The sequence below is a fragment of the Echiichthys vipera genome (genome assembly GCF_963691815.1).
Source record: "Echiichthys vipera genome assembly, chromosome: 8".
NCBI classification, from domain to species: Eukaryota; Metazoa; Chordata; class Actinopteri; order Perciformes; family Trachinidae; genus Echiichthys; species Echiichthys vipera.
In genome coordinates, this window is record NC_139833.1 from 18648541 (window position 1) to 18659514 (window position 10974).

Consider the following 10974-nt stretch of genomic DNA (forward strand, 5'->3'; position numbering starts at 1 on the left):
TTTTTTTACAAGTATTACATAATGTGAATCATATGCAGAGGCCTTTACAGTCGACCCAGTTGTCCCATATAAATTCAATTCAATTCAATTATTTTGAAATCATAACAAAAGTTATTTCAGGACACTTTACAGAGCAGGTATAGACCACACTCTATGACTTATTTATGATTTACATAGAACCAACCATTCCCCCGTAGAGTACGGTGGCAACGGAAACCTTTCCTATTACAGGCAGGAACGTCAGACAGACCCAGCTCTGTGGAGGACGGACATCTGTCTGCACCGGTTGGGGAGGAAGAAAAGGAGAGAGAAAGAGAGAAAAGATGGACAGAGAGAGACAAAGAAACAGTCCCAGAGATTCAAGCAACCAAAGAGTATCAGTAACTATAATAATATCTATAGTAATGTGAATATGACTTATATGTTATGGCAGTTAATACAGCTAAATAGTAGAACAAGCACAGCTAAGGTAATTATGGTGGTAGATATGATCAGTGATGAGTAGTGGTGATAACAGCTGTGATACATTGATATTTATTACTGGTGATGTTTTTATGGCTACAATTTTATAATGAGGATTAAAGAATATTTTTTGCATGACATATAATGTTAGGCAGCATCAACACCATCATAAAAACATCAAATAAGGGAATGTCTTTTGGAGGAGTGGTGGATTTACAGACACACACACACACACACACACTTCACTGCGTGTTAAATGTGAGAATGAGGTTTGTTTGACGTAAAACACGTAAAACTAAAAAAAAAAAAGGATTACAAAATTAGAAAGAAACCATGTCATTCAAGTGGGGAAACTAGGATAGGACTTTCTGTCCAAATTCACTGTGGACCAGGGGTGCAGATCTGATGTCAGGATTGCCCCCCCCCCCCTTTTTTTTTTTTTTTTGCCCGTATGCGACTCATACCAAGCCACCATAAATCACAACTAGAGGCTCGCCATATCATTCAACAAGAAGTGCACAGGAAAGAATTTACTGTGCTTACCTTTCTTGTTTAAACAGCCAACATATCACTGCTAACTTAACTGTTACATATGTAAATCCTAATTTTAAGGGTCATCGCAAGTTCTTCTCACCATCTTCCTTTTTTTCCCAGTGTATGGGACTACTTTATGCATGAATAACTGATATGGATGAATATCAAAATAGGAAGTCCTAACCTGGTTAACATGGTCTTGTACTTATATAGCGCCTTTCTAGTCTTCTGACTACTCAAGGCGCTTTCACAGTGTCTGTCACATTCACCCATTCACACAGACAGCAGTGGACATCTACAGATCATCTAATCCAATGTAACCCTTCACACCACATATACACACCCATGCACAGCACAGGAGCAATTCAGGGGTCAGTGTCAGGCCCAAGGACACTTCGACATGTGAACTTGGGGAGGCAGGGATCAAACTAACAATCTCTCGAACAGAGGACAAGCCACTCTTCCACTGAGCCACAGTCGCCTCAGCCAATTGATCTTGCTTTTACAATGACAGTTGTACAGTTCTAAAAATATAACAGCTCTAAGAGCACAATAAACACATCACAAGATTGGTTCAACCATTTCAATAATTTATTTTTAAATGTGAATAATGTAAAGTCTGAAAATATATTTGTACAATTTTGGATAATTTAGGCTATTTTTTCATCAGGATGGGGGAATATTTTATGATTTTTCTCCCGGTTACGCACCCTTGTAAACACGTGCATATTTTAGAGTCTCCCATTACTCAAAACCTTAAAGTCATGTTCATTTGGGAAGATACCAGAGCACTTGGTAAAAAAACCCCACAGAATATGGGGATGACATGCAAACTTCATCAATGTATATCAAAATACGAAGCCCTTTTTTTAAAAGCCTGCTGATCATCGGCGTCTGTGTAAGAAACGACCCGTTCATTTGCATTGTAGTGTAAGAGACCAAAAATGGAGTCAGAAAAATACATACTATAATATAATATAGTATATATTTGTCAAAAATTATTTTATTCCCACCATTTCAATCAATTCTTTTTTCAGGTGTGAATCTAAAATGTGAAGAATGTGAATTTGTTCAATTTTTGAATAGTTTAGGGTATTTTTATTGAGAGGGGGGGGGGGGATTCATGTTTTTCAGAAATTGATTGCACCCATAAATTCTGTGGACAACAGTAATAATGGTCCATTATATCTATTCATGGATAGCTCTGGATCTTCCTTTTTATGGGGATATAAAAAAAAAAAAGAGTATAAACGAAAGAGGAGACTCATTTTTGACCCTTTAACTCCACCACACAGATCAGGCACCAAACAAACCCTGATCCAGAGACAGAGTGGTTAAAGGTGGCCTTGTTATTTTCTCCCTGAGTACAGACTTTCAGGCAGCCTCTCCTCTTAAGCAGACTTTCTCAGGCTTCGTGAAAATCCTTTTTTTGTGCTACATCCCACTCTATATCCTGTATAACACATATCATTATACTGTACATACATCTGTAAGACTCGGTTGTTGGATTTACCAGAGCTTACACACTTGTAAAGAGTAGAGGAGTTGCCTGTAAGACAAAAATTAGGACAGAAACAACCCCCAGATGCAGCCAGTCGCCGTGTGCTGCACTTCTCTTTTGGTGTGTAGCTTCGGTCACGTTAAGCTAGCGTCGGTGCTGCGGACACACGGTCAAAGCTGCTGCGTTTTAGATGAGAAACGGAGCGGAATCATGTTTGAAAACTTCAGAGAAAGACTCCACATGGTCCAGCAGGATTTCACAACAGGGTTGGTCTGCTTTCTGACACGCCGTTCATCTCCGCTGTAGCTAATTAACGTTAGCTGTGACCAACCTCCCACCTTCATTAACGCGTTAACGTTAGATGTGTCATAAAACAGCAGCAAAATGCAGAATAACATGTAACAGAGGTGTGGTTAGCAGCTACGGCGGCTCTAACGTTAGCTCACCTCGTTTATGGAAAGCTGTTTTTCATTCCTGGGTTTTTATGGATGTCAGCTGACGATCATGTGATGGGTTTTATTTTGTCAACACTGCTCAGGAAAGTCCGCTCCGCAATAAAAGAAAACCAATAATGAAAACTTGACACAAAGAAGAAAAACAACCTGAACAATGGAATTCCAAATATCCTCATTTTAACAATGTTTTTCTATAATATCCTGAAATTGAAGCTGCTCTGCGTCATTTCTATATTTAATGTATAATAATAATAATAATAATGAGGATATTTAGTTATTATTATGTTGTTTACTTAGTATTTGTTAATCTTTGTTATCTATTTATTTTTAAATTCTCGAGTTAATAATAATAATTAAATAAATATGTAAGAAATAATGTATATTTGATAGGGATATATGAGAAATAAATATCATTTTGTAAGACACTTGTTAAGTAACAAAATAATTAAAATAATAATAAGGATATTTTCAAAAAAATAAAAATATTTTTAGTTAGGTTCTTTATTGTCCCCAAGGGGATAATCGTTTTCACACAAGTCAGCTCTCTTTTCCATGACAGCATACATACATTTAAAAAAAAAAAAAAGACACAGACATCATACACAGAATACACACCCTCTCCCCACATATGACAGATAAACCCTCTTCCCACGTATCCCCAGAACAACATATAGACAGCACATAACCATGATCTACATATTTTTGTTTAGCGCTGTGATCGCTGAGGGGACAAAACTTCTTTTAAAATTAGATTTCCATATGCTTTCAGTATGACAGGACTAACTGACAATAGATTATGGAGAAGGGGTGGGATTAAATAAGTGTATATTTATTCCCACTCCTTTTCGTATGTGTCAAAAAGAAAAGAAAATTGTTATTCATGTATCTCCATGCTTTATAGTTGTGTAATATTATTATTTTCTGTATGACCTTTTCTGTTTTTCATTTTTTACACGTTTGAAATAAAATTTAAATCAATCAATCAATGAAATTAACCTGAACATCTGTGTTGAGTCACAGCCACATTCTAGCAGACAAGAATACTGTTGGACCAAGGGCCCAAATCAGCTGCTCCTGATTTTCATATGACTGTGGATCATATAAATTAAGTGTCCACCACAGACTGGTGTCCACATGTCCTTGAGCAACACACTGAGCCCAAGTTACTGGTTATTCCCTTATCTTGCATGGTAGCCCGCTGTGTTGGAGCCGTAGCTGAGTGAGAGTCAGTTGTGTGTGCTATATTTTTGTGCATCGTGTTCTTTATCCCTCTCTCCCTCCAGCTTTAAAACCCTTGGAGACAAATCGAAAGACACCAAAATCAGAAGGAGATCCAGGTGAGAACTGTCGGCTTACATTCCTGTATCGTTTCTCCTGGAAACAGGTGGAATTACAGTATTACACGTACTGGATTGTTTTTTTTAAATCACCATTTACTCTTCAAAATTAGTCACCATTTCAAAAACGACAAAATAAAGGTTTATTATTAATTTATTTAAGCATTCAAATCTTATTTGCACTCGACCTGAATTTTTGTGAAATGAATTTATTTTGCCTGTCGGGTACCAAGCCTGCTTAATCCACTCTGAGCTTTCTGCCTCCACAGTGTCCCAAACGTTAAGGGTTCCGTATCTGCAAAAAAAAGTTTCCTCGGAAAAAACCCAGACTTTAGCCCTATCCGAACGGGACTTGTTTAATGTGGGGTAAAATTTTCTTACCTCAGGACATCTGAAATATAAATAGCCAGTTTGCACGGGATTAAGTAATCCCTGTATTCTACCAGAGGTGGGAGGGGTTACTCTATTTACCCACTGCCGTCACCTCCCTGTCTCCATGTGCATGCTATGTTGCTTCCTGATGTCACAAAATTAAGTAAACACGAAACTAAAGGACAACTAACGAAGTGCTTCTTCAAGCGCCTTCATGCTCAAAAAAATGTGAAAACTACATATTGACAGGATATGACGGGATATCAACATATGTTTTACAGAAGGTCGTATTTGGACAGGATTAGTTTTACCTGAGGTAATTTCAAAATAATTACTGACATGGTGCATTCAGACAGGAATAAAACCTCTTGTAAAAATGACCATGCCTCTTGTCCACACAGTAAACTAATCATGTCTGAATAGGGATTTTGTCTCTGCGCTGCGGTGAACCCTAAAGATGAACTGTATGAATCACACTGTTCAACCCTGTCTGATTCTCTTGTTTGTTTTTCAGGTTTGAAGAAAGCCTTCCTCATTTCAGTGCTGGACTGGACATCCTCAGCAGGTCACACACACACACACACACACACACACACACACACACACACACACACACACACACACACACACACACACACACACACACACACACACACACACACACACACACACACACACACACACACACACAGACACACACACACACACACACAGACACAGACAGACACACACACACACACACGATTACCAAAAGTATTTGACGTAGAGGGCGTGTTTATGCATCTACATTGTGTTTCTTTAGGTATGAGGAGAGTTGGTTTCTGCTCCATAAAAGAACTAAAGACTGTGCTCAGGCTGCAGAGGTAGGAGCAACATCACTTCTTCAAACACCATTAATGATTAACAATAAAGTGTCCTCTGTGGCGAGGGGTGTACCTGTGTTAATGGATCTTGAATATCAGATGGTTGGTCCGCAGTTCACGCTAGTGGTGACTCTCCATAGGCGACTCTAATAATTTATCGTGCGTGCGTGCGTGCGTGCGTGCGTGCGTGCGTGTGTGTGTGTGTTAGGCAGCAGACGGGGACATAGTGATGCTCTCAGCACACTGGGAGAAAAGGCGAACAGCTCTGACACAACTACAGGAGCAACTGCAAACCCTGCCAGCCTTTAGCAGTGAACTAGATGCCATCACTGCTAACATAGGTATGGAGTCTGTTTCATCCCTGTTTAGCCACTCAACAACAACATCAACAACACCAACAGATGGTGTCATAATGTCAAACAGTAGACCTCCGTGGGTTTTAGTCTTCACAGTATTCAGAATTCATATTCATATTCATATTCCTGTACTTTTGGATCCCCAAAATGTGTGTAAAGTGTAATTCCGGGGCAAAATCCTCCCATGATCATCAAAACACTTTTTTTTCGCGTATGAACTATGAACAGAGAAATCCAGTAGAGTCGCTAAGCGCCGGCTAACACCGATTAGATTGGGACAGTACGTTGAAGGCATTAAAACGTCTTTTTTAACACCAAACCTCTGCAGTAGCATGAGTCCCTATATATAAAACAAAGCACCATTGGGCTCCTTCCTTTTGAATTACATTTGGTAATCGTCTCGAATGGATTTTACTATGAGGGGCTGGTACAAGGGCCAGTTGGTAAGTCTTTCAAAACACTCTTTTACTAAACTCCGGGTATTCTAACTACTTGTTGGTGCTTCGTTTTATGTGAAAGGATGATTATCATGCTACTGCAGAGGTTTGGTGTTATTTTGAGCAATATTAGTGGTTAAAAAAGCTTCTTTAATGCCTTCACCGTAATGCCACAAGCTAATCACTTTTAGCCACGTCCGGCTGTTAGAGACTCTCCTGGATTTAATAGTTGTTACACGAAAAAAACTGTCTGATTGGCTTATTTGATGTATGTAATTGCCAAAAAAAGACCATGGGATGATTTTGCGCCAGAATTACACTTTAACTGAATAAATAAAAGCATAGAAAAAATAATCATATGAATACAACAGTTGGTGAAATAATTGAAGATTTCATTCTTATGAATTGGTATTTCATCATTAGTTTTCATAGAAACGGTTTTATATTTAACATTATTCTTGCTGTTCTGTCAAGCGGATGTCATTCGCAAAATAATAAAAAATATTTCTATAAATAATTTTGTATTACACTTAATTCTTTTTGGCGATTGTGTAAAACTTAATGTGGGACGCTACTATGCTTAATATGTTTGCATGTGTCTGCAGCTCATTTGGAAGGTGACTTTGAGGAGATGGAGAGCAGACTGGTATACCTGGAGACTCTGTGTAGTCAGTGTGAACAACAGACAAGCAAACAACATCACATCAACCAACTGGAAGTCTATAAGAAAAAGAAGAGGTATGAGAAGCGTTTTTCTTAATATTTAAATATGAGCCTGATTTTCTTTCCTTTTTTCAATGAATGATTTTTAAATATAAGATGGTACAATAGATGCTTGAGTAGAACTTGTTATTACCCTCATTGCTTTCTGAGTACCTATTGAATTGCGTTTTTGGATTTGGGAGAGAGTTGTTCATGTTAATTAATATTTTTGGTCTGTCTTAGACTGTAGATATAACATGTATGAATTATGAAAAAGGGCGTAGTTCCCCTTTAAATATGGCTCGATTGCGGCTTCAGATTTTTGTTTACCACTTGGATGTCCTTACTCAAGTCATAATTTAGTAATTTTATACTGTATTTATACAAAATCCTTTATATGACAACATGTCAATTGACACTGACCCTTTTTGCTGTTTTATATAGTTTAGTCCTTTTTTGTTTCATGTATGTTGATACACTAGAGTGAATCATCAATAAGTGTTGGGCTGTGGTCATAACGAGTGTTGACTAAAAAAGAAATCTGTCAAAATCAAAGATGGTGAAACTCAGAGTTGCTTTAGAGCGATAAATAGAATGACAGGATGCTAACTCGTCTGATGTTTGTCTTGTAACAGGAGGGAGCTGGAGGTGCTTGAGGGTGAGCTGCTGTAAAACACACATTTGTGATCACCGCACAATAATGACTACAATACTACCTTTGTAGTGTCTCTATTATTGCCTATTTTTCACAGTGAATGGGATGTATAGACAAAATGTAACATTAGACAAAGAGAACATGACATCTGTTTTGTAAACATTTCATATCCAACACAAACATCACCCTTGTTGGAAAAATGGAGCTATTATCAGTAAAATTAGGACAACTGGTTGGTGAATTGTGTTGGTGTAATTCCACGTGAGGTAAGGCTATAAGTGACTGTAATATTGATTGGTGCCTAACGTTCTAAACTCTGACCAATACTGCTGTTAATGGTGTGCTGTGAAACACTATAGAGACAAGAGGATATTCTAAAAATGATGTGTCTTCTGTTTTTAGGGGAACTGAATTCTGAGCATGCTCAGAAGGTGGCAGAGATGGAGCAGGCCGTGCAGCAGAAACTGAGAGAACGACAGAAAGTTTATGAAGAAGCCTTTCACCAAGACATGGAGCAGTACCTGTCCACTGGATATCTACAGCACAGAGGTAGTGACTCTCATTTATAGGACATCACTTTACCTTACTGTGTAGTATTATTATTAGTCAATAAAATTCAGTCAGAAATAGAGATTTTTAAGGCAAGCTAAAGTTACAGGGAAATGCTAGTTGTTTCCACTGCAACAACCGAGCCACGCAGTCTGTGCGAGCAGCATGTGTGCTTCGCCATACCTGTTGCTTCTTTTTCAGCGCCCATGTTGACAGGTTGAGTGATGCGAAATGTGTCATTCGGCGGATTCTGGCAGATCATGAGGATGTGTAACACCGAAAACTGATATGCGTTTTACCACATTTAGTGGATTTCAACGTTTCCTGTATGTTGTCTACTTGCTAAAGCTTATAGGTATCTGAGGAACTAAACAGTGTGTGCGTGTTTTTGCAGAGCAAACAGGAGCTGATGTGCATATTCTGGATCAGATGACATTAACTAACATATCAGACCAGGAGGCTTTGGATGACTTCCTCAACTCCTGTGGTGATGACATCAGTACAGGATCATCACTCACCTCAGGTAACCCCAACTCAGTTACTCTTCAACCTGAAACAAATTCAGGACATGTAGATATTGTATATTAAGATGCTGTGTGTTGTCAAAGCTTTTAAAGCTGCATCAAACATTTTTTTGGACATCAGAACAAGCTGAGTGACACACAGCCGTAACCATTTTGTTGATGAAATCATTATGGAGGATGTGTGCCTCCTAGCCATGGAGCAACTTCAGCATGTAGACTGGGCTTTTTTTCAGGAGGCGGGGTTCTGTATGAGTTGCTGTGAGAAAAAATAATGTGTTTTTTAGAACATTAAAACCATGTAAATACGTTCTAGTAGAAACCCAAAATACAAATATGAACCCGAAAACCTCCTGCACCATTCAACTGGAATGAATGATATTAAGTCTCTGGTTGATAGTCCAGTTAAATAAGAGGTGCCGTCTCTAACAGGTCCAGACCTAGAGTCCTGCTCTTCTGAATCGTCCAGAAGCCAAAAAATCCAAACCCCTCCCACAAACAGCCAACCATCCAACCAGTACGCAACATGGGAGCAGGAAGAGGAAGTGACCAGTGAAGAGAGCGATGAGCCTCTGGTGCAGTCGGACGAGGAGGACGTTCAACCAGATATGTCACTGGTCGGCCTACAGGATGTTGGCACAATGAGGGGCTCTGATGACAGTGACCCTGCAGGGGACACAGACCCTTGAAACGCCTTGAATACTGGGTAAATACAAACTGCTGTTATCCCTGAAAAACACCCCTCTGGCGCCTTTTGCTTTGCCTCCGCACAGTTCCCATCTCCAGCCAACACGAGCCAGCAGTTCACGGCCAGCAAAGTGCATCTTCAGCCTTTTCCCCCCAAATTTTATACAAATTCATGCTGAATTTTCATATGGCAGGGGTACTTACAGAGTAATGTTAACTGTGTAAGACATTGTGGAGTCACCCAATTTAAATACATTTAAAAACGTTCTCCATCCATAAAGATGGCTGAACAAAGTGAGTGCTTGACTTGCATTATTTGGTATAAAGCATGTTAGTCTAGCTGGGATGTGTTGATTGTAACTGTCTCAAGAAGCTATTTTAGCTGTGTAAAACCTAAATAAAAATGGCTGTAGAGCACCACTGCATTCACAAGCTGCAGGAACTAACCTTTTTATTTTTGGGCAAATCTATCAATCATTCTATATATAGGAACTTCATTCATTCATTCATCTTCAACCGCTTGTCCCTATCGGGGTCTCGGGGGGGCTCGAAGTTACCTTATTTAATTGCTGACTGTTAAAGATTTATTGCACCTTGAATTTCAGTTTGTTGTCACTTATATGCAAAAAAGACAGCCATTACAGCTATAATACCAGTGACTGTGGAGGGAACAGCTGGTGCCAGTGTACTGATGTACTAGTTAGACCAACGTGCTTCTGCTTGAAGCCTTAGTACTTGGTCTGTAAAGTTCTTCTGTGAACTACAAGTGTTGCTGCACTTTTGACCTCTTCAGACTTCTTCCCTTCTCCATGCAATTTGGAAGTAGCTGTAGTTGTGCCAGAAATTCCTGCTCTGCTTGGTGTACTGGTCACCTTTAACAAGAATCGAGCTGTACTGTCCTACTTCAAATCTAATTAAGAAATAAGAAACGACAGACTGAAAGATCACCAAAATGGCAGTCAACAATGCTTAAATGATGAGGCTGGTTATTTCCTATGTTTTTTACTAAAAAAAGCATAAATGAAGTAATAACAAGCATATCCAAAGCCTGTAGTATCTTATTGGTCTGTGCCAGACATTAATGATGGGCCCTTTATACCGAAAACAGCTCTGTGCTAAAAAATAGTAGACTGGGGTGTTTTCAGGTGAGCGTTGGTTTGGGTGGTAGATATTTAAGTTTGCAGGCTTACCAGACACCAAAACACTGCACAGCTGTTTGTAATAATCCTATGAGACAAGATTTTACAATTCTTGAGAGTTATCGTGGCAATAGTTATGTCTCCATTCCTTGTCATGATTTCCAGGTAGAGTTACCATTCATGTTTCAACCAATCACAAACAGGGTAAGTGAGAATGTGTTGTAAGTCAAACACATTGTTGGTTTCAGTCTTTCATGGGATTTGTTGACGCTAGAAAAAAATCCAGAATCACACCAGATTGATTGTTTACCATTTCTGTATTGGATTTTCTTTCAAACACGACTATCAGCACAGAGTTTATGTCTGTTTTTTGTCTCCTCACCAATTCAATAAAAATATCAATC

The 10974-nt window shown here is 38.9% G+C and overlaps 1 protein-coding gene across 1 annotated transcript; it reads left to right on the plus strand.

Moving 5' to 3' along the window:
- The first annotated feature begins 2588 nt into the window (after positions 1-2588).
- Positions 2589-10974, plus strand: LOC310950602 (dysbindin-A-like). Its single transcript, XM_083918507.1, has 10 exons — positions 2589-2763; positions 4236-4289; positions 5176-5226; positions 5464-5524; positions 5733-5865; positions 6923-7055; positions 7655-7677; positions 8077-8223; positions 8618-8746; positions 9177-10974. Exons 1-10 carry the CDS (start codon positions 2708-2710, stop codon positions 9431-9433), a joined length of 1044 nt encoding a protein of 347 aa, XP_083774633.1. The 5' UTR covers positions 2589-2707; the 3' UTR covers positions 9434-10974.

Excerpts from the sequence above, each read along its gene's own strand:
- LOC310950602 (XM_083918507.1), top strand. The coding sequence starts at position 2,708 with ATGTTTGAAAACTTCAGAGAAAGACTCCACATGGTCCAGCAGGATTTC. Across the intron at positions 2,764-4,235 it reads CAGCAGGATTTCACAACAGG|CTTTAAAACCCTTGGAGACA; the intron begins GTTGGTCTGCTT and ends CTCTCCCTCCAG. Across the intron at positions 5,866-6,922 it reads TGCCATCACTGCTAACATAG|CTCATTTGGAAGGTGACTTT; the intron begins GTATGGAGTCTG and ends ATGTGTCTGCAG.